The sequence below is a fragment of the Amblyomma americanum genome, chromosome 8 (assembly GCF_052857255.1).
Source record: "Amblyomma americanum isolate KBUSLIRL-KWMA chromosome 8, ASM5285725v1, whole genome shotgun sequence".
In the NCBI taxonomy this organism is placed as follows: domain Eukaryota; kingdom Metazoa; phylum Arthropoda; class Arachnida; order Ixodida; family Ixodidae; genus Amblyomma; species Amblyomma americanum.
Window position 1 is genome coordinate 34,463,038 of NC_135504.1, and position 23,984 is coordinate 34,487,021.

Sequence of the window (23,984 nt, forward strand, 5' to 3'; positions counted from 1 at the left end):
GTCGCATGCTCGCTCTTCGTGTGTGGAGTGGGAGGTGCGTCTACTGTTTTGTGTGGTTTCTGTTTCTGTGCGACTTTCTAAACCGGGCAAATTATTGGCCTTAATTGAATTGGGTGGCGGGCGCTCGCCCAGGTAATTTATCAGGAGCTGAAGCGTTCAGCGGTGCACGTTTCCCGGACGAAAGCGATCCGGCCAGGCACCGATCCGGCGCACTTGAAGTACCAAATGTGCTCAGCTCATCACCGGTGATATTCGCACGGCTATGACAATAACTTGGTAAGCCGCCCGGCTCTTCTACGTTTGTCATACAACGGCCACTGATCGACGAGCTTGACACCCTAAGCGATAGTGAGCTCGTGCGGAGCGGTTTGCTCAGAGCGCGGATACTCTCTCATGATCATGCGTTGCGGCTGCCAAATACGCTAACGCTTGAAAATGAGTATAGCTGTCTTGAAGATATTCTTTTAAAGCATTGAATATTGGTTTAGAACAACTTTGGAACCCTCTGCATCGCTTAAAAGTAGAAGCCACGCTGTAATGTCATACCAACAATCATCAGGAGCGGTTAGCCGGCTCCGTAGTTTTGCCGTCAACTTTTGTGCATGTAACGAAAAGTTAATAAATGATCGCCGTTTTGTGGCCTCTTGACGAACAATGTATACAACAACCAGACACAGTTGCTTTTGACGAAGAACGAATTTTAGTCACCCCCCTATGCCCAGGAACGCGACATCCCAGCACCTCTTTCTCCCTTTCTTCTTTCACTCCCTCCTTTATCCCTTCTCTAACGGCGCGGTTCAGGTGTCCAACGATATATGAGACAGATACTGTGCCATTTCCTTTCCCCAAAAACCAACCAACCAGTTTCATTGGTGGGTAACACGTGCTTTTTTCTTCAGGGAAAGCAGAGTGATCAACTATGAGCTGGAGCGCAGGGAACGGCGGTCCGCTCTGGATGAGGTAACAGACCACCCGCTGAAGAGCAATGTCATCACAGTAAGTACACACACATTTTGCTGTACTTAACTGACTGCATTATCAAAAGCACTTGTTATTTTGTGATGGCCGCCTGTAAAATATTTGGCAGCTGGTTACCCTCAAAGCTTCTAATGAGCTGTTTATACTCACCATGATCTTTTCCCAATTCTCACTGCAACATTATTTCTCTTTCTTTTTCTCTGCCCACACTAATATATGCACTATGTTCGACACCATATGTTACCTTAATGCATTGTGGTACGTAATAATATGTGATACTTGAGGTTACAGCAGATGCTAACTACCAAGGTTTAAATACCATAAGAGCATGCGTTGTCCTGGAACTTCTTTCTGATCTGTTGGACTCGCGCTGTGTTACCTTCTGCAGGAGCAACGACGGCCAGCTTCGACGGAACGGTTGCGGCAATCCACCAATGCCTGGGTTGGTCCTGACCCGCTTTCCATCAGCGAGGGAGCTGATCCCCTCTCCGCCATGGCCAGCCAAGAGCCAGTGAGCTTTTCGTTGCATTTTCACTTGTAGATGTTTCTTGGACTATTAATGGTTGGATTGAGGCCTCAGTGACATGCCCTAGTCATCGGACTGCATAGTATCCCCCAGAAATGTTTACATAAGTGTCATTGAGAAGAATATAAATGCCTTTTGTGACACAAAGGTTACTTTAAAGACAGATGTACATAGTAAGTCCATGTGGTTTGTGCAGTGCAGCTTTTACACATTTTCTGTCTTCCTCACTCAGTTTGGGCCTGTTTGCCCGACTCTAGCCACAGCACTGGCAGACCAGCTAATTTTAGTGAAGCACATAAAACAAGCATTGCAGCTGTACTAAGTAAAACCTACGAGACAGAGACCATGGACATAGGGTGTCTCATAAAGTCTGAACTCTATAATGTGATAGCATTAAAAGCCTCACCAGAGGAAAAACCTGGCGGTGTCTGGCAGTGTTTGGCAGTGTCTGCCATAGAATTTGCTGATTAGTCGACGGCATGTGTGACGTCATGAGGCCACATGACACGGCCAAATTGGCAGGTGCGCTGGTCACATGACATGGCCGAGTGCGGTTGCAGGCTCAACGTCAGTTGGCAGGTGCACTTGGTTGTATGCAGACATGTCTGGACAGCTCTGCATGTCAAGTTGGAATAGAGCCAAAATTTCAAAGCCGTGTGTGTCTATTGTAGAGAAAAATACCCGCAAGCAGGGAGGTCAACGATGGAGGTATTTCGCTGAAGATGGAGTGTCGGTGACTACAAACGCTTAGTGTATGAGGAGCAGGAAAAGCAGGCTGAGTTGATTTCAAACTTCAATGCTATCGCATTGTCAACGCGTAATGTAATTAAAGGATTATAGAAATCTAATTTTATTGCGCATTTTATTCTGTCACTTGATGCGTTAGACATTAGAATACATGGATTACCAGGTGGTATTTGCCCACAACCGTTAAGTATAACGATGTAATAAATGTAATGAATGTAATATAGTCGCTGATATGTAGTTTTAATTCACTACGACATTTAATCCAGCCTCTTCCAAGACCTGAAATGACAAAAAATGACCTGTCAATGATTATATTACAGTTTTTCTTGTGGATCACGTGACCAAAACTTCAACTTGACGTCACAGTTTTCAAGAACCGAAACAGTGTCAAGAAGAAATTCAATTATAAATTATTTAGCGGTCATACACGAATACTACAGGGCGCTCCATGTGTACGAATGTCTTATGCATCGGTTTGAAAGAAGAAAACATGCAAGCAAAAATTTGGTGTCTATAGTCCTTTACGTTTCCCCTAAATTGCTTTTTCTCCTTCTTCTCGTTCATCAAGGTCTTAAACGGGGACTCAGAAACAGAAATGTTAACTGCCAGAGTGGAAATACAGACGTAGTCTGTGAACACTTCCAAAGATGTGTCTTCTAAACGAAGCTCAACTGCACATGTGTGCAGTCTCCCTTAAGCTGAGAGCATTTAATTTTGCTGCTTGCATTTCAGTTGGCTTGCTCACAGTTTATTTGATGCTGAAAGTAAGTTACTGCCCATTGCATTGTCAACTTTATTATCAAAGATAGGAAGACTGTGCATTATTTGTGCTTGGAAAAAAAATGGGTCTAGCTTTCCAAAAACTGTATCCCTATGTTGCATCAGTAACTTATAAATTTTCCTCAGCATTTGTTAAAAATTCTAAACAAGCAGCTCACAGGTGTAGGATAGCTGTTGCAATTAACAAATTGTGACGTGTGTGGTTTGTGCAGGATCTGGAGGAACAGGGCGCCACCGTGGTTGAAGAAGGTAGCAGGCATACTGTGTCGCCAAGTTTCGAGCCCTGGGAACACAAGAAGGCAGCCATCTTGGCCAAATACTCAACTGCCGAGAAGCTCTCTATCGCCACCAGCTTCCTGTCAGGTGGCGAGAAAGGTAACAGCGATTTCTGCTTGTGGTACTTTGACTGCCCTTGGCTCTGCGTTGTAGCCAGGCCCCAGTGACGCTTCCTTTCTTTTTTTTTCAAGTGGTGGTGAAGACACAGAGTTCGGTCACTGACAAGGTCAAGAATCGGCTTGAGCAGTTGGATGACTTTGAAGAGGTGAGCTTCTATGTTGGGAAGATATCGACCAGCTCAGTTTTGATGAGCGAGCACCTTTACCTTTGTACTTCCATGTCCTGTTGGTGTAAGACTGTGCTGTTTGATGCTGGCCAAGCAAGTGTGTATGACACTCGTGTTTGTATTGTCTGTCACAGCATGAGACTAGGAGAGTCTGGGAACAACATGAAAGATGTTACTCAAACGCTATATCCTTTTACTGATACTGATATAAGTACAAAAAGAGAACGTGCAAGAGTTGGTGAGAATACTGTTTATAAAGTTACCATAAGTTGCACTGGTGTCTAAGGTGCACCTGTTCATTCACTGAGCACTGCAGAAACAGAGTGAGGATCCCTTTGTCAGAGAGTGTGGGAGCTAATGCACATGGACGATTTTCGAGCTCCGGCCAGTATGCCTCCTTCCTGTGTTCTGCCTTTTTTGTTGGTTTTATCGAGTAGACCACTCCTGCAGCTTTGCGCTCACTTTGAACTCAGTCCCTATTCAACGCATATTCAGTGGCACTCGGCTTTTACCTCGCATGCGGTGTCTTGTTGAGCAGCGATGCACAATGTGCGCGAAGCCAAACGAATGTAACATGGAAATAGGAAGTTTCGAGAATCTGGCTGGACTTTAAGCAGCAGTGGCGTGAACTTCTCGCTGCTTCCTTATTCAGTCTCCCTGTGGCAAGATTATATGATTCTGCCCTTAAGAGATCGTTTTAAAAATAACTCGATTTTTTTCATCTCTTGCACATCGACTTTTTTTTCAGACATAATGACTAGGCACGGCAAAATATATTGTGCAGTGGTGTGTCATTGTTCGCTGCATTTAAGTCACACTGTTGCATAACATGCAGTGATGAGAAATTTAGAAAAAAATTCACAGGGATACCTAATTCCATTCTGTGCTGTCAATACGGTAGCTTTAGCAGCTGTCGACGCCTTTACTGGAAACGATATCACTTCCATTCTGGTGGCATCACTTCCATTTTATGACTAAAAACGCATTTTGGCCCCATGGGGCTACTAATTATCACGTTAAAACAGCAGCTTGCACTCCCAAAAATACAGTATGCATTGAACTGCATGCTAACAAAAGCTCTGCCTTGACACTGCAAGGTGGCTGCCTCTTCATGATGAAAAATAGGGCATAGGGAGGACAACAGACTTATAGAAACACAAGGACAGGTGGATGGCATCTGTCCTTGTGTTCCTCTCTGTCTGTTGTCTTTGCTACGCGCTACTTTTCGTCACAATCACCAACTTGTCCAACCTTCAGCATTAATTGGCTGCCTCTTTTCAGCTGAAACATTCTGAGCAACTCGGATGTTTTCACTTAATGGATAGGTTTTAGATTGGGTTGCACTTCCTGCCAAGGCAGCCTGTCGGGAAGTGCAGCCATTAGCGCGCACCTATAATATCCATCATACTGTGATCGTGGATTAAGGATATGGCGCACATATTGACTGTTAAAATCGTGAGCTGGTTATATGCCAGACTCTGAATTTCGATGCTTGAACATTGGTGGTGCCACTGTGGTTCGAGCGTCTTAGCACCTCCTTTTTGTTTACTCCTACCTGGTTGCACGTGCAGGGCTCAGTGCGAGAGATGCTGAACCTGTCTCAGCAGGAGTACGCCACACGCATTGAGGAGCTGCATCAGGCCCTGCGCCAGGCCTGGGACCAGGACCAGCGTGTCAAGGCCCTCAAGATAGCCATCCAGGTACCTGCATGCCTTTTCAGCAGCATATTAAGGCATGGCTTAGATGCGGAAAAAAATATATATATTTGCAAATACGCTCATGAAATGCTGGATGTGCTTATAAAGATGTTGTTCTCGTTGTGTTGGGTTTTATGGCACGTAAGCAACTGAAGCCATCGTGTGCCAAACAAAAGTGCCAATCAAGAGACGGGTGGTCTTTATTGTTATGTAGGTATGGCTCACTTTGTGGCGAAAGTGTTGTTGTAAAGTGCGGATGTAATAGGAGGTGAAAAATCGACCATGCAAGCCATACAGTGTATTTCTACCTTAAAAAACAGCAGTGGTGGCACTGCCCGGACACAGTCAGTTATCGAGCGCCGTTTTTGGCGTGCCAACCTTAAAATTGGTGCCAGTGCAACAAGTCAAATGAAAGATGAGAGAAGAATATAGTGCCCCCCCCCTTTTGATAAAACAAAGTAAAGATGGCTTCATGTGCAACCTTCTAATCCTTTATGCGACAATTTCAGTCGCAAGTTTATGCGACGGTGGAGCATTGAGCTTAGTGGTTAGTCATTATAGCTTGTTATCAGGCACAGAGGGTGGTGTTTGTATAGGGCAATGGCGAGAAAAACTAGAAAACAGTGTGCTTAACATTAAGCAAACTTGTAGATGTCTTAACCTTGTGGTTTAGTAACTGTTTGGCATGGTTGATGAAAGGTGCAAATCTCAGCTAGTTGCTATTGGTGCATGCCGTTGTACAAGTGGGAATGGCAGGCGTCATGACGTTCTAAGATTGTAGCGTGTTCATTGTGCTGTGTGGACAGTCTAATATTGTGGACACTATCAGAGCGGAAACAACAAAAGGACATTACTGTGGACTCATAGAATAGCTTCAACCTGCACAAAATAGCATGCAGGTTGAAGCTGAGAAAAGGCGCTAATCTCGTACTGTGTGTGTTTAGTTCAGTGTTTGTGCATTTGCTTGTTCTTGCATCCCGTTAGGTGTTCTGTGAGTAGAACGATCATTCTTGCATGCATTGCCCCAGTGTTCCAAGCTCCTGGTTGACACATCGGTGGTGCAGTTCTACCCAAGCAAATTTGTCCTCATCACTGACATCCTGGATAACTTTGGTGAGCACAAAAGCTAGCATATGAGGCATGTTACAGTGGATTTGCATGAAGTGGGTAAATTCGATTACAGTGGGCTCCCCTAAAAATACATGCTACAAGACTTGCAAGTTTGTTCAGCTTATTGCTGGCTCATTTTAACAGAAGTCAGTTATGTCAGGTTTTATAGCACATATGCAGCGGAGGTCTAGCAAGAGTTGCTGGAATATGATGTTGTCCCTTGTGCCGTTTCATCCAACATGATTAGCCATATCTAGCCCGCACCTCAACTCTTGTGAGCATTTAAAATGGTGGTGAAATGGGCCTACATGAGGAGGTGTCTACAAAGCAGCTTTTTAGCATACCAAAAAATCATTTCAGCAATCTGTGCACCACTTGCAGTCAACCATAGAGTTTAGTTTTATATCGCATGATTCGCTTCTAGATCTTTCATGAGCGTCTAGCCTGCCAAAACATCTTAATGTGAAGTGGGCCAACCTTAATCGGAAATTTAACAGCCTCCTGGAATTTGTTGTCACAAAGCCAGGGAACTGCCTTTCTATGAGTCGCGAGTTCTCTTGCACTGTCCTCGTCAATGAGGACAGCATTTTTATTGCTTTTTTAATTGTTTTTGAAGCCAATTAATGCAGTTAGAGAACCATTCTGTGCCACTTTCGAGGCCAAATCCATGCTTGAAGCTAATGCATGCAGTAGCGCCAGCCTGGCATATTGCATCCTGTGATACTGTCTTTTAGGGTGTATTGACAGTAGTGTTCACTTTTAGAAAATAGAATTGCATGTGCGAAGTGCCTGAAATTTCTGGTTGACAAGGACGGCGTTTCCCAACACGTAGGTCAGCTGGTGTATCAGCGGATTCACTCCAAGGCCGAGTATCTGAAGCCCGGCAGCAAGGTGCCCGTCCCCTTGCCTGGTAAGTGCCATTCTGGTGGACAGGGTGCGGCTGCCTTGTGCAGCGCCCGTTCGACTCCATTTGCCAGAATAATAAATGTACCAATCACAAAACCTCTGCTTCCTCATCCTATTTTCATCTGCACTTTGTTCTTAACCCCCCCCCCCCTCAGCAGACTTGGACGAGCCAGGCTTGTCATGAGCTGACTGCCATTTCTGGCTCATGACGAGTCCAGCTTGTCCTGTGTGTTCTGGCACTCTGTGTCCCGGTTCAGGGTGATAAGGCGAGTGGGGCTTGTCCATAGCATTTTTTCGATTTGCCAACAGATGGCAGCACGAGTACTAAATGACCATTTTGGTGCCATTTAAAAAAAAATGTGTCCATTAATGGGTTGAAGGGGCACTCTGGACAACTCCATTTAATTTTTATTCTTGGCAAATATTGATGCTATGTTTATGTTTGTCCAGCAGCATAAGACAGGTTTGTTGCTGAGAAAATGAAATTTCGAAGATCAATTTTTTTTTCACTGCTCGTTTGAAACTCGTGACATCGAGATAGGAGATCCATGTAAGGAACGGCTAATGGTGGTAATACCTGTACTTCATTATTTGACCTTATACAGCTCATACAGGTTCTATTTTCAGTTAGATTAGCATCTTTGTCATTGGGTTTAACTTTGTTAAATTGGGTTTAGTGGTCGTTTGTTCCGTCATGGCGGGTTATTGAGAATATTGAAGCCAACGGGTACCTATCGGGTGATCAAAATGCAGTACTACAGTTGCAACCCAATTTAATGAAGTGTCGAACAGCCACAAATTATTTCGTTAAGCCGGGAAATTTGTAAAATCGAGGAAGGCATTTTTCTGCCCTTGGAAATTTAAAATGGTAACTTAGTGGCACCCCAATGCTATACCGCGACACTGTATTTGCTGACATCCCACGCCTGCACGTATGAAAAGTCCATGAAAGCAGCCCGAATTGCTTGTGCATGAAAGTGCCATCTGGTAAACCAGATTCGAAGTCAAGGCGGGAAGCGCCACTGACTGCCGAGCTCTTTGTTCCGCGCAGCGGCGCAGCTTGCAGCGCCGTCAAAACAAAACCAGGGCCGTGTCATGGCCACTTAGATGTTGCTATTCGCACGCTGCCAACAAGCTGTGAAACGTCGTGGCAAAATAAGTGAGAAATCACCTTTTTTTTAACTCGGTTATTCCCGGAAAACTTTGTTAAATTGGGTTTAGTGGTCGTTTGTTCCGTCATGGCGGGGTTATTGAGAACATTGAACCCAATGGGTACCTACCGGGGGATCAAAATTTGTTCGTTAGATCAGGAACTTCGTGAAATCGGGTTTCGTTAGATCGATTAACTGTATGTCAATACGGGCCAACTTCGGTTTGTTGTCAGTGTTCCTTTAGTGAAAGCTTAAAAATGAAATCTCACAGCTAATTCTTACTGGAAGCTAAAAGGTGGGCAGCCAACAGCTATCTTTTTTTATTAGAAGCTTGCAGGTTTCAGCACGAAAAAGGCCGAGTGTCTCCTCCTGTGGCATAAACCATAGATGCCAGTTAGGTTTTACACGCTGCAGTGGTTTGGTGGCTGTGGTGTACGGTTGCTGTTTGTAGCCATTCTCAGTCATGGTGACTGCATTTCAATGGAAGCGAAATGCAGAAATGGCGTGTGCACAGATTTCAGCTCACGTTAAACAGCCCCAAAGGGTCTAAACTCACCTGGAGCTCTTTCACTGCAGCATGTCTCGTAGCCTGCATTGTTAGCATGTAAAATGTTTTTGAAGTAGCTCTTTTTTTTATACTGTCTAATTTGTAAACCTTAAAACGTGTTGTTTTCTGGAGCACAGGGCCCATGGTGACTATCACAGCTGCCATGTTTGAAAAGTTTTGACTGTTACTCAACGGTATTGAGCGTCTAAAAGAGGAAAACAATAGGATGTGAAAAAATAAGGCATATTGATTTTTTGACTTCAGTTAGTTCTTTTTTTTTGCTTTGTGAATGGAGATGTGTGGTTTACTTGTCACACGAACAACATGAGCTGCTTATTAGAACTATCATCGCATGGCCAGCGGTTTCTTGCGTCCGTCGTTGGTTTCTCACCGTCTTCTTTGCACTGTATTTCCATGAAGTGAAAGAAAAGGGCTGCATAGAAGAATACTGCATGATGTGTTAGCAGTCAGGTACTGCAAACAGCATTGTGCCAAGCACAATTCCTGTTGCAGTGGACTTCACACCTGACCAGGTGCCCGAGTCAGCCAAGGAGACTTGCCGCAACTGGTTCTTCAAGATTGCCTCGGTGCGGGAGCTCATTCCGCGCTTCTACGTTGAGACGGCCATTCTTCGCTGCTGCAGCTTCCTCACCCGCAGGTCTGTCGCCCCGTCTATGTGGCATTGCTGTTGTGAATTTAACTGATGATAATGCGAGCCTTCATAGTTTTAAGCGTGTGCCTCAAATGCATAAGCTTCCTTCACGGTGACTGTAATAATTAATAAGAAAAAATGCATACATGCTTTGCCATTGAAAAAATATACCAGTGATAAAGGTTGGGGATATGTCTTACTGCCAACTTTTGCCTCGCATCATGTCTGTCACATCTACAAGGTTAACCCTATTTTACAAATACAAATACCTTCCCCGAGCTGCATCAGTAAAAGAATATAATAAGTTTCTCTTGATGATCGCCATGATAACAGAGCCCTCATTATTTCAGTCAGCACTGCTATCTTATCTGGAATCGTTCCACTTTGAGTAACAAAATTAGCTTTTTCCAGTGGTTCTTATGCATTCCGTATAAATGTATGGATATTTCACTCGCGTAATAAAGTTTTTGTACTTGTTGTCATCCAGCCAACAGCATCGATTTTTACTTGTTATGAATAATCTTGTTCCGGTTTATATCCCGGCTTATATATTTATATATATCTTTAGGGTATTTAAATAAATATTAACAAATACATAATTGAAACTACTACCAACTATGTTGCCTTAGTAACTGGAGTTTAGTTTAAATAACGAGAAGTTTTGAATACTCATGCCTTGTGGAATGGGCCATGTAGGCTTCATTCTAAAGGATTTCTCTCAGGTTTTGCAGAACGTGCTTACTTCTTCTGAGAAGTGCATCCACTTAAAACAAGCCACGAATTTCGTTTTCTTAGTACTAATTTCCGTCTTTTAATTTGTAACCTTTTCAACGAACTTGGCAGGCGGAAGTTGCAGATTTCTGCAGCAGGTTTCTCTCTGGCGCAGGGAATACTCCAGCGTGCTGCTGCGGCTGACGGGAGCCATCTGTGGTATCGGGGATCCCCTGGTAGCTGCCTATGCGCGCTGCTACCTCTGCAGGGTACGCTGGTGTAGAGTTGTGGCTGTGGCTGCAGCGTTCTTTGGCTCTGGTTAGACATTACAGATCCGGTTATACTACTCTTCACTCAGGTCGGCATGTCGGTTGCTCCGGAGGCCCACGAGCACGTCCTCGAGAATTTCTGGCACTTCCTGCTCACATACCCACAGGTCAGTGGCCTTTCCAGAGGGCTGTTATTCTGCGCAGCTGAGTGGTTTACACATAGTTTGCAATGTGCACTTTTCTCTGTGCATATGGTTGCTTGTTATCGTCAAAGCAAAGCCATCGTCACTAAGAAGAAAAAACGCCTCCTAATAGAGAAGTGAGGGGCATCAACTTCGTGTTTAGAAAATTGCAATTTGTGGTCAAGCCTGACTTATGTCATAGGTACTCTGTCACACCAATAGGCAAATGAGTAAGGTATGGTGGTCATGATGTTAACAGCTAATCCATGTCATGATCATCACATGCCCTGCTATGTTCCTGCTGGCATAGGAGATAATGAGTCAATTGTAAGGTTTATTTTTTGATACTCTTTGATACCTTTTATACTTATCTGATACCTTTTTTAACTTTGTGCAATCACAAGCTTTTGACAGATGCTAGAGATTCATGCGGTACTTTGATGGATCCAAAGTTATTTGACAGGTGCTCAATTTCTTGCACGCTGTTCACATTGGTCCTATCTTGGTATTTCTACAGGTTCACAAGCACGTGCCAGCTTACACCAGCTTCACATTATTTTAGAACTTGACGTGTCATGTGCGTTCTTGACGTGCGCCGTGCATGTCATATATTTATCCTGCGTGCAGCTGGAGCGTCCAGTGGTACAGCAGCTGCTGCGGCAACAGAAGCTAGACCTGTCCACCTATTTGACCCTGTACTGTCCGGCGCTGGACTGGATCCTGCAGTGTGTAGCCCACGGGGCCTCCGAGGACCTGCTGGACCAGGTGCTGGCCAGATGCAAAGCCCAGTGCAACAGTGCCCTGCTGCTCAATTCCATCATGACCGCCTTCCGGCCCGAGTTCGTGGCCAACCGGGCCCTTGAGTTTGTCGGGCTCATGAGGGACTGCGACGACGCCTCCTTCCCCAAGGTGCACAGCTGCTGCATCAGCGTGTTGCATTGGTGTTGCACGACTGCTCATTATGGAAGTCTTACGCAGTGCTTTTTTTTTTGCACATTGCAAAATACACTTTGCCATAGCTGAATGGAAAGCTACAGCACTGTCTTAATGTGCATGTGCACAGGTGCGCATGCACAGCAGCATGAACTTGTATTGGTGGTGTACAACTATTCGTTATGAATATTGTCAGAGCACTTTGATCAAACCATTTGAGAAACTTCACTGTGAAACCTGTCTATTGCTCATGTTTGCTTCATAGGGGTTAACAGATGGCTGTGACACCTATGAGCTAGGCTACCAGCTATTGGCTGTTTGTAAGGTGGTGTTGATAGAGTTAGATGTTGGGCTAGTTGGATTTGTGACAAATTATACATATCTTTAGCGCAACCACGACAGGGACACAGAGAACAGAGACAAACACGGTGTTAGAATTGAGGAGGTGCTTGAACTGTGCCACGCTGCTGCTGTGTGCTAGTGGTGAGAGCGTAGCCCGGATTTCCGCTGCCCGCCAAGAGCTGGCCCGAGCTTTTGGCGGCCATGGTGCCGCTGGTTGCCGCAAAGAGCACATCAACAACTTAAACAACATTAAACTGTCAACAATTATAACTTTCAGTGGTTTAGGCAGTCGAAAGTTCTAAAGAAGTTAAGTGCTTCAGCAGCCAAAACTACTTACCCTCTAATACCTAATAATGAGCACTTTCAGATGACTGTTGAGTCAACTACCTTCGGGATTTGCAACTGAAGTAGTTGTGCTGCAGCTACACAGCAAACTCGATAGCCATTCAGAGATTCCATTACTTCACACAAGGCTGTTGTAGCTAGCACCACTTTCGCCCTGATTAATTTTGCAGGCACGGAAACAATTGGCCCACATGTTTAACCTGTACAGGTTAAAGACAAAATGTGTATTCATTACAGTATTGTCAATTGTTCTTAAAATATATATTGACTTATTAGGCAAGCTGTATAGCCCTCTTGCACTTTTAATTAAGCACGTGCCAGGTATTTTTGTATGACTGGTAGCAATGTTATGCTTGCTGTGGTGTTTTGTAGCCAGTCTATCCTTATTTTTGCAAAATACCGTATTTACCCACTTGTAATGCTGAGTTTGTTTGCAAGAAAATCAACCCTCAAAATGACATGCTCATTACAGTTGGAAACAAAACTTAAATCACGCTACAAATGAGTGCACATAATGAATCGAGTGTGTGTTAGATTCAGGGGTGCATTAGAAATAGATAATTACAGTAATTACACCGCTGTTACTTTGTTCCTCATCATGTAGCTGCGAGCTCCCCATGTATGAGTGCACTCTGCCACCGCTTAAGTGGTTTGGAAGCCTTTATAGAGTCCTATTCAGTTCCGTTGACTCAGTTGACTTGATGGCTGTCGGCAATACTCGTGTAGTAGTGGTCAGTTGTCATGATTCAATAGATTATCAGTTCGAAGGCGTTCAAAATGCCCTTGTGACATGGGCGTAAGCTTACTTCCAGTTGTTTGATCATTGAGATAGTTTCAACTTAGTGTTTCAACTTTTAACTTGGTGCTGTGTGTTTTGCGCATTTTTATTTGTGTTTCTTTGTTCTTCTTAATTTCCATCTCTTTGCAGCCTTGTCGATGGCAGCTCCAATATACGCGACTGGAGCCTAGTGGATAGAATCGGATTGACTTTTGCTGTAGCCATGGCTCAGTACTTACAAGGTCGTGACACGGGTGCCACGTATGATCACCATGGGTTGGGGTGGATGAAGTGGCGTGAATCACCCCTTTGTTTTCGTTCTTCACACTGTCAGCATGTGCTGCTGCGCACGCTGGGACTCTGCCTGGTGCTGGCCGACCCACCCGAGGAGCAGAGGCGCCAGGTCCTCAGCCAGGCCTGGAAGGTCATTGCCAAGCTGCGCAGCCCTGCTGTGAGTCTCCCTGCGGGCTCCTGTCCTTGCAACTCTCACTTTTCGATTACTTCTCTCCAGCTTTCTTGTATTTTCTTTTGTTCCCCGTAGACATCTGTTCATGAGTGATTGCTGGATATTCAGTTTGCCATGAGGCTGCGGTTTTGATATATGCTATGCTAGCTGCATTTTTGATGGAAGCAAAAGGCAAACAAGCCTGTGTTTAAATGCATGTTAAAGAACCTCGGGCTGTCAGAATTAATCTAGAGATCTTCACTGTAGCATACGCCATGGTTTTCGTGCCCCCTGATGAATCCTTGGTGTCTGAAGTGATGATGATGATATGTCGTGTCCCTAATAGTCCACTGTGGCGCTTCGGGTGCAGAAGCAGTATAATTAATTTGAGTTAAAGTTTTTAATGTGATAGCATCAGAAACTTACTATGTTGTCGTCTTGCTAAAGTTATTAGGTTTCTTCTTAACAAAATTCCCTGATTGCTCGAGAGGGTCGTGACATCATCAGCACCGCGAAATTTGAAAATCTGAGGAGTAGAATGTTCGATTACCTTCCTTTGGATTATCATATGGAAATATGCTAATCCACCCCACTAATCCACCTTATTCTATATTTTTGGGGTGGGCCTACATTTAGTATGTTGGGGGTCCTTTGGAATTTTCCAAATGGTATTGCATTTTCTTCTTTAAGAATGTGGTTAGGAAGGCCCCCAAGTTTTTCTTTTAATGCTTGCCTATATTGAGAGAAGACCGGGATAACATGTTATCTGGGCGCAGGGGAGTGTTTTTGTTGCAATTGTAGCAACTTGCATTTGTTGCATAAAGCAGCTAATTGTATGGGCAACAAGTAGTGGTAAACTGTAGACGCCCTCATTGTTGATGTATATTGCAGTACACCCCGAAATCTAAATCTAGACCCATGGACTTCACTTTCATACAACACATGAGTGGCTTTTTGACGAAGCACAGAACAAAGGAGGAAATATATGACCGACAAACCAAGCATCCGCTGGTGAAGAAACGTGAAAGCTGTGGCTGCTGTTGCCTGCCGTAATTTCTGGTGTGACTGCGGCAACCTAGCAGCTTGCACTGGTGTCCAGTGGTGTTCTGGTCAGAAACTCGGCTGGCCCAGCTGTGGTGTGCTTCTACAGCTGTGGGTTGGTAACAAGGCTGGCACCCCTTGCAGGACTACCTGAGCTGCGTCGAGGTGTGGATCGAGTATCCCTGCAAGCACTTCACGGTAAGGACATCTGAAGTTGTTCGAATCGTACATGAATCGCCCATTTGATTGTTGTCTGCCGCCAAGTACTTGCTCCTTTTAAACTATGAGCTGAGAAAGTCGAACTGAATTCAATTTCAAATATTTCGTCTTGAATTCTTAATTGGGCCAATAACAGGAAATATATAACGAACTTATCGATGGTAGTTGGGATGCAGTAGAATACCACAGTCAAATAGAATGCATTTCAGTTATACCAAGCTGTTTCCTGAGAGGGAGTGTGGTCGTTTCCTGGAATGGCAGTTCTTCCCAGAATTCCGAGTGATTGTTGGAGGATGCAGACGAGGGAGCCAGCTGCGGTCGATGACGGCACGTTGCAACTCATATTGAGCGCGATAGTACACCGTCAAAGCACTGATGCTTGAGCACATGCAGGTGCGGGAGGTGGATGCCCTGCTGGGTGCCCTGGTTCGGCAGTTGGTGCCGGACCGGGCGTACGAGAACCACCCACAGCAGCTGGCACGCATCGTCGAGCGACTGCTGCAGCATGTCACTGATTTTGGCCGGTTGTGTGCCATGGAGCATTTCCTGCCCCTGCTTGACCTGCTGCCGCGGGACGGGGGCGCCCGGCTGCAGGGCTGCAAAGCAGTCATGGCCGCCTTTCTGGCCCAGCAGAAGGAGCCCACCCGGGATCCCCTGGTGCTGCACGCGCTCATGCACGTGGGCCAGTGCCTGCACGCCTCGCTCAACGCGCTCACCCTCGAGGACGAGCGACGGCACATCGGCCAGCTGCTGTGTGGGTTCCTTCAGCGGGTTGGCTTCGGCCGCGACTTTGAGCAGCAGCTGGCCTTCTACGTGGACGCCCGGGCGGCTTTCAGCGCTCTTGATGCTGTGCTTGTGCAGCTGGTCCAGGTGAGAGTGCCGGATAACAGAGCTCTCTGATAATATGAGCTGTGGAACTCGCTGGCCTGGTTGGGCCAAAACTCTGGTGGTTAGCAGGCTGTAATGCACTCACAGCTTCCAAACAAACTACTCAGTGCTGCTCAAAACAAGAACGTAGTTGAAAAATTCACGTTGCAGGGTGCTGCCAATCGTTGACAGCCCATCCAAGAGGCGGCGCCACTGTAAAATTATTTGCATAAATCCCTGGTATGGTTGGGCTCGCACAATGGATTTAACAAGCTGTCATGCCACTTGTGGCATTGAGACAGACTGCTCAGCACTGCTCTAAACTCAGACATGAACATAGTGGAGAAGTAAGCGTCGCAGCATGCCACTGTTAGCTGATAGCCCAGTTCATAGGCAGCACCACTGTGTGCGAAGTGGCCGCGGGGAATAATCAGATTCTAAACGGGGGTTTTTCAGCTGGTAGGATTGAAGAGCTCTGCTTGATAAGACAACACATAGTCATGGTGATCCCAGCACACGATGGTTGGTTCATTGCGCTTTCCGTTCTGAAGCACCCTTTAGTACATGCTTTCTTATTTTATCCTTTCTTCTCATCTTGAGCTAGTCTCACACTCAGTCTAACTTCCCCTCAGTCCGCCTTTTGGCTGCGTTGTGCACAATCCTTCAGCCTTCCACTAACTACCCATCTTTGTTGTTGAATCATGTGCGGTGGCAGCTTGTGTTCCATGCGTGGCATCCCTCACACCACCTTCTTGGGTCGGGTGGATTCTTGGCGTACATATTTTTTGTGCTGGATGATAAATTTCTCCCGGAATTTTAGCCCCATGTGGAGCTGTACTTGCTCCATGTGTAACTAATTGTAGTAGCCCCTAGATGGTGGCACTATGGGAACCAAGGGAAGAACAGAGCTCTAATTAGTTGAGTTTGCCAAAGTTGGATTAAGATTTCAAAAGAGCAAGGAATTTGTCCCTTATTTCAGAGCTTTAATTAGTATCACTGAACAGGGACAGATATGAACAGGTCAGATGTCAGTTGAAACTGGGTCATATCCATTGTTTTGGATTTTTTTTCCCCTAACAAAACAGCGCGATCATAGAAAGGGTGCTGGCACCCTTATTGCATTCATTCTTGCCTTCTCTGTATAGGCAGCACATTATGTTCCTGCAAAGAAGGCTTTGGAGCAGGTGGCGACATCTAGTGGCCTCTTGTCTCTCCGCATGTGTGCAGGACGTGAACCTGCTTGCCATGCGCACCCGCCAGGTGGTGAAGGGCCACCACACCCGCAAGACGGCCGCCTTTGTTCGGGTGAGACACGAACATATAGACTTTTCTTCTGTGATGCACACTTCTCATGAAGCGTGTGCTACAGGGGGGAAAAAAAGTCTCCAGCATATGCAAAAAGCAGTCTATGTGCACAGGTGCAATGTGTGCTAATGGTTACCAGATTTCAATTCTTCACATTTACAGCACCTCCACTCGTGCATCCTGCAGACTTTTATCTGCGATTATGTAACCACGCTTTGTGCATGTAAGATCAGGAGCATAATTTTGCTTACCTTTGTGCAGCAGCAAACTGATAGTACTTTATGTGTTAAGTAGATGGCGCCATGCAACTCGAAACAACAAAAAGAAGGCAGTTATCCTTTGTACCTTAGTACAATGGTTCACTTGGTTCTCCAAACTGATGGAGAGGGGCTCTTTATATGCTTCTGCTTGCACAAAATTGCTTTCTGCTCAAGGCAGTCTTGTAATCATGCTTTGCGTGCTCAGTGCTGGTTTTTTCCATTGGCACAATAGCAACTAAAAGATGCTGTAAATGATAACCTTTTTTTTTTTGTTACAGCTGTTAAAACAATCAAATCCATGTGTTGAAATGCATTTTCTCACAATCAGCACAATCAGCTATCTCAGTGGCATCACTTGTTTGATGCCCGTTCTTTCCATTTTCACAATATTTTTTGCATAGTTTGAAGGTTCTCAGACATGTTTTCAAGCTATGAGTGTTTTTTTGGTATATATTTGTTTATCGTGTTTATTTTATTTGCTTATCAAGGGGAAATCCTTATCTCCTGATGTGTATAGTGAAATGGCCTTGAATATGTGCAGCGAATAAATTGCCTGCAACATTACTTCGCAAAATTTTGCGCCTATGTTAAAGGTACATTTGAACTTTGTTAATGAAAACACTTGATACCAGGTCATTCATTCTGTCTAGTGCCGATATCAGGTGGATTTTTTGTGATTATCCAAAACACAGTGCAGATCATGTGCAGAAAAAAAAAAAAGAATTAGGAAGATGTGTACCTTTTTCATGTAGAGGGTGCTGGTCGTGAGATTGGCTTGTCTAGTAATTAGTATTTTGGAGACCTTTATTGCCAGTTCACTTATCAGTGGTGGGTTGTCAGGCGTTCATCAATGGGCTCTGGGTAAATAACCTCAGATTTAGTGAGTCCTTATGCTTGCCTTCATTGCAAGTTTGCACCTGCAGGCTTGTGCTGCCTACTGCTTCATCACAATCCCGTCACTGAGCAGTGTGCAGTCACGGCTGGAGCTGTACCTGCTGTCAGGCCAGACGGCGTACCTCAACCAGTGCCTCTCGCAAGGTACCCATCCTTTGTGCAGCTTGTGCCTGTTTTAACCTCATTTTAACTTTGGTGGGAAACATCTAGTAAGTAAAGTGTGAACGCAGTGCAGCGGTACTATCACTATTGCTTTGAAACGAACATGCAGGGAATACATCAGAACCAGTACTTTAAAAGGCAGGAAAACGAGGCAGCCATACAGAAAACGCAATAAGGAGTCGTAAGCATTACTCTGTTGGGATGTACATTTTAGTGCTGAGAAATTTTTCGGGATTAATAATGGTAACAACTGAGCTTGGAAGGGCATTTCTTTCCCGTATCATTTGACGAAGATCCAATCCTGACTGCATCAGTGCATGCAAATGGTGGTTTAAATAGTTTATCTTGTTTTAATGCTGTACTGGTTGCTGTAGGAAGATAAATTCCAGATCAATGTAAATAAGGAATCACTAAAGAACAGTCAAGTGTACGCAGCAGGGGCCTCATACTGACGCTCATAGGTGCTTGCTGATAAAAGAGGAGGGGCTGCTGCACCACATGACCATTATTCCACGTGTACCGCACAGGGGACGCCTTCCTTCAGGCAGCCATTGAGCTGCTTCCAGAGCTGCCGGCCACGGTGGAGTCCGAAAGTGGAGGCACAGGGACCCAACGCAGCAGTAGCACTGAGCCGTTCCTGGTGTCGTACACGAGCAGCCTGCTGTCGACGCTGCTTGTGGTGCCCGACCACCCCGACCATGAGCCTTTGCGGCTGCTGCGTGGCCTGCTGCAGGTGCTGCACGAGCGGCCGACTTCCGCATGGGCCAGCTCGGGCGGTGACGGTCGGGCGCGTCTCTTCCTCAACGCACTCAACCTGCTCGTGGCCCTGGGCCAGGAACACTACCTCTACCACTTAGACAAGGGTGGGTTTGCGTCTTGTCGACTGTGGCACTCTGTTCCACAGGACATCTGCTCACTGCTATCCTAAGAAGCAGGAATGATGCGAATCAAACTGCACGGATCAGCAGGAACAAGATGTTATAGATTGCATTAATACCTCAACGTTCATTCTGTGTTCTTCCGTTGCGTTGAATCACATCTTGAACTGCTGGCAAGTCCACCTTGATGCGGGTGCAAATACATCCTTGGCAAGTACTGTAACTGGCATTCATATCTGTAATTGTTCTGGCCCTGGTTGTGTATGTAACTAACGTCGATCAAGAGCCAAGATAATAAAAAAAGGTGTAACTCTGCTCTTGAAAGTGACATGTCAGAAGGTTGACGCTAGAGACTTGTTGGTAATAACGACGAACTTTGTGAGACACGAGAACTTTGCCAGTGATGCTCGTAATGCTGGACTTGCAGTGGACTCTAACGATGCGCTGTACGGTGGTGACCCCAAGTTCCGGGCACAGCTGGAGCAGCTGTGCACCAGTGTGCTGGACCAGCTGCTTGGACACCTGCGTACACTCGGCGAAGCTGGGGTAAGGTCCTCTCACAGTTGTCTTTGCGTGCATCTCCTCGCCAAGAGGCTACGACTTGCGCTGAAAATTGCAAAGTTGCCGAGCATTCTTTATAAACAGTACCCTGCAAGTATTATTGAGCAGCCACTGTATGTCAGACTGTCATCATGATCATGGTACTACACGCACGTGCACAGTGATGGGCAATAGTATGACTGCTAGGCTGTTGGCTGGGCCTTTTCCTTCAACTAGTCACAATCTCTCCTGGTTTTCGTTATCAGCTTATGGTGCTACTCGTTACCGAGTGGCACTTATGGCATCACTTTCAGCTACCAAAAACTGTGGGGCGAAGCTTACAGTCCGATATACACATACAGTACAATTTTTTGTGAGCTTGAAGTACCATCAGTTAGTGCATCAGTAGACGAAACTACGTTTACCCATAGCAAAGAGCTGCTATTGTCCACTGCAGCTTTAGAGTACTGGTGAGGTTTCTTTAGCTCATTTCTTTGCACTGCGATGTGCATTTTCACGCCGGATTTTCAACGTGCACTATCAAATTCACTACTAGCCACTTAGTATACAGTGGGCTCAAGGAAGCTCCGAAGTTTTGTGTACTAATTTCGAGTGTCAACAAAAGAAGGCGAAAAGAAAGAAGTATGGGAAAAACGTAAAAGAGATAATCCATAACAGTGTGACAGACGGGACAGAGAAGAGAGGACACAACACGGAGCGCTGACTCGAGACCACCAACTCGTCCAACAAATGGTATTGTGGAAAAGAGATAGTGAGAATGAACTTCGTGGCACTGCGCTAGTCTGTATCTGTGCACTAATAGCGAAATTCTTGTGCACACGGTCGCAGCACGGGGAGCGCCAGGCCAAGCTAGCTCTGGAGCTTCTGCAGCGGCTGGTCATTGGGGCGAACCTGGAACGGCGGCCGTTGTTCTCCCTGGCGGTGAGCCTCTGGGGCCTGGCCCACCGGAATGCGGCCCTGGACCACCGTGCCTCGGTCAGTGTCCACTGTTGTTAACGCACAGCGTGATTTGCTTCTTCTTGGGGTGCCCTCAAGTGGCACAGAGAGAGAGTGGTATGAGTTTTAAGGAACACCGAAGGCAACTCCGTATAATTTTTTATCTTTATATAAAAATCGATTCTCTAGCTCTTTCCGAGTATGCTAGTTTTCTGGCAGCAAAACAGGCATTCGTTCCTGAGAAAATAGCATTTAAAAACCTTTTTGCTACTTGATTCAAACTGGTGATGGCCACACCGAATAGAAATCTGTGATCGCGAATTTGAAATGAATGGCGGTGTAGACGACATCCTCTGGGATCCACGCCAGAAAAAATGTGTCGACGTAGCGCTGTTTGCTTACAAAATCGGCCGGTGATGGCAACGTCCGTGTTTTGTTTTCCGGTGTTCTAGATTCCAAAACCCCCTTTTGTGGCGAGGTGGACTCTTTGTGACTAGAGTGCGGTAATCTATTGATACCAGCAAACTTCAATTTGTCATCAGTGTTACCCTTTTAACGTCTATCTGAGGCAACTGCCGTTGAAGTGTGCCCGTCTCTAAGGGGAAGAAGTGAGACTGTGTAGGGTCTTCACACTCAAGTGTCAGGGATCAGGTTGCTAGGCCATGCACCGTGTCTTGCTACGCCGCTCCCTGGTAGCACGCAGAGGTACCATGATGAAAAGAAGTCGCATGCACCTTGCAGAATGTGAATTTTTGCACTCTGCCACTAACTTATGCCATAACTGGAACTTTTCTGTCATAGATGAATTCAGTGGGCGCGTTGACGCAGAGTATCCAGCCCGTATATTGCATGTGTGCAGGGCTATCCCACGTGTTCCAGCAGGGGTGGATTTAAAGAGGGGCACTCCCCCGTGAAAGACATTTTACATGGAAAAACGATGCTGAGCTCCCCTTGTTCCAATGGCAAAAGTTAAAAAAAAAAAAATTTGTGCGTCAAATTAGACCGCCTCTTCCAAGAAGTGACTCGTACATCTGCCCCTGTACTCCAGACTGTCTTACACAAAAGCATTTCAAAAACACTTTCACACCTGAATGCAATGTCCAGAAACTTATCTAGAATGCTTGAAGTGCATACTAGGGTAGTACACTGACATTCAAATTCGAAACAATGCGTCGTCATCATGCACGTTTTCATAGATTATGGTTTCCTTCTCTTCCATCAAAAAAAAAAAAACTACATCGACCCCAGAGGCAGCGATGAATATCACAAACGCACAACAGAGCATGCCATTCAAGCTCTAAAGACAAGTTTGTGGATGCAGGTGTTACCAACAATGCTGGTTGTCTTTTTATCTGCAGAATGAACACACTGGTGGCAATTTTTTGACTTTTGCAGACAATGCAGCACAGCATAGTGTTTTGTCACTTGGAACTTGGCAGCTGAATGAGGTTATAGCCTGCTTCGCGAATTCACACAGCTGTCCATTAAACAGCTGCACAACTCATCGACTGTGTCATCGCAGGTTCGCTGCCTGGAGTTTGTCAAGCAGCGAGCCTGCAGAGCCGGCAACAAGGGGCCTTACGCAGAGCTGGCCACCAAGCTGCAGATCCCATCGCCCGTCTGAGCCCGCCATTTCGATTGCACCATCCCACAAGTGCTCTGTGCACCAGTCCTGCACTGCCTTCTTGCACCTAGCAGGCCTAGAATGATGGCAGTGTACATAAAAGTTGCTCTGAACGAGCGCTTTTGCATTCGTGGCATCACGTTCAAGGTGGTTGGGAGTTGAAAAAAATAGCAAATAAATGTGTATAGCAGGAGTGCGTTGGCTTTCTGTCATAGTCTAACGCAGGGATTCTCAAGCCTGTAGCTCGGTGGAGCCACAACGGCTTTTGAAAGGTGCTGAGGAGACCCGCCTGTCATGGCTAACATTTCTTCCTTCTTAACACGTTCACTGCGTCGTGGCCCACCGGTGGGTCACGCAACGCAGTCCAGCCGTGGTGGCGCAAACAACGAGGCGTTTCTTGCAGTGCGGCGACGATATGCTTCCACAAATGCGTGAAAATGCGTTTCCACTATCATATCACAGATGGCGGTAGAGATATAAAGCGCGCCTGTATTTATTGACATTGGCGCTTGCAATGGGTCTGATGATAAAGCTGACGGCTATCAGGAAACAGCGCAGAAAATGTTCCAGCTACCCGCGCCAGCCTTTTGTTCGGGCGCTTTGCACATGCGCAACGTACTTTTGAAAAGCGCTCACAATGTGTGCAAGAGCTCAGCTGAAGAATTAGTCTGTCCTATTCGCAATAACTTGGCTCACTCTCAGTGCCAAGCCTCGTGGTCCTCATCCTTGTGATTTCCATTTTTTACGAGCATTCAAAAATCGTGATGGACTGTCAAAAATTCGACGGAGGTACAGAAAACCAGAAGAAAAGACCCTGCGGTGGAAGCAGATCCGCCGGGACACACGGCAGCCCAAATACGTTGCCATCCACTTCGTGCGGCACAACTTCTGCTCCAGCGAACGTTGAGTGTCCAAGCAGCGACGATGACAGCCTCGAAGAGTTATTGGAAAGTTCTTCTGAACTGTGGGATGGTGAGTCAAGCGATTGCGGCGAAGCGGTATCTGAGGATTCAGAAAATGGTGATGTTCAGGCTGCATTACCTACCGAAAGTTGGAATGCGATAACGACTAGAGTTAGAGCGATATCGTATTCGAGCCCTCCTGTGCTAATCAGCCTCCCGACTGGCAACGATGCTCTCAGCTTGTTTTCTCTTTTTTTGACTGATGACATTTGGGACATGATGGTTCATGAGACAAACAGGTATGGGAAACAGTACATAGACTCGAACGTCCTACAAGAGAAATCGCGTGTGAAGAAATGGACTGAGACAAACGTGCAAGAAATGAAAGTGTTCGTTGGTGTACTGATCTGCATGGGTCTAGTAAGGCTTCCTAGTCTGCAGCACTACTGGGCAAGAAGCGATCTGTACGGCGTAAGCTGCATTCGCCAGAACATGGCCCGCGACCGGTTTCTGCTGCTACTAAGGTTCTGGCATTTCGCAGATAACGAGGAACCGAGCGCACAGCAGGATCGTCTCTATCGTATTCGACCCTTGATGGAAAAAATGAATCGCAATTTCTGCTCAGTGTTGGAGCCAGGCAAAGAGATTGTCATTGACGAAACGATGATTCCGTG

The 23,984-nt window shown here is 45.9% G+C and overlaps 1 protein-coding gene across 1 annotated transcript; it reads left to right on the forward strand.

The window, feature by feature from the left end:
* The first annotated feature begins 3 nt into the window (after positions 1–3).
* Positions 4–22,602, forward strand: LOC144101305 (VPS35 endosomal protein-sorting factor-like). The gene is made up of 21 exons (XM_077634409.1): positions 4–276; positions 900–996; positions 1,367–1,489; positions 3,244–3,406; positions 3,499–3,572; positions 5,165–5,293; positions 6,319–6,403; positions 7,233–7,310; positions 9,518–9,662; positions 10,543–10,636; positions 10,726–10,803; positions 11,446–11,727; positions 13,551–13,667; positions 14,847–14,900; positions 15,315–15,791; positions 17,016–17,093; positions 18,277–18,391; positions 18,937–19,272; positions 19,715–19,833; positions 20,677–20,823; positions 22,307–22,602. Exons 1-21 carry the CDS (start codon positions 263–265, stop codon positions 22,406–22,408), a joined length of 2,907 nt encoding a protein of 968 aa, XP_077490535.1. The 5' UTR covers positions 4–262; the 3' UTR covers positions 22,409–22,602.
* Positions 22,603–23,984: the final 1,382 nt, after the last annotated feature.

Coding starts and splice junctions, on each gene's coding strand:
- LOC144101305 (XM_077634409.1), top strand. Junction 5,294..6,318: donor CCCTCAAGATAGCCATCCAG/GTACCTGCATGC, acceptor GCATTGCCCCAG/TGTTCCAAGCTCCTGGTTGA. Junction 11,728..13,550: donor ACGACGCCTCCTTCCCCAAG/GTGCACAGCTGC, acceptor TCACACTGTCAG/CATGTGCTGCTGCGCACGCT.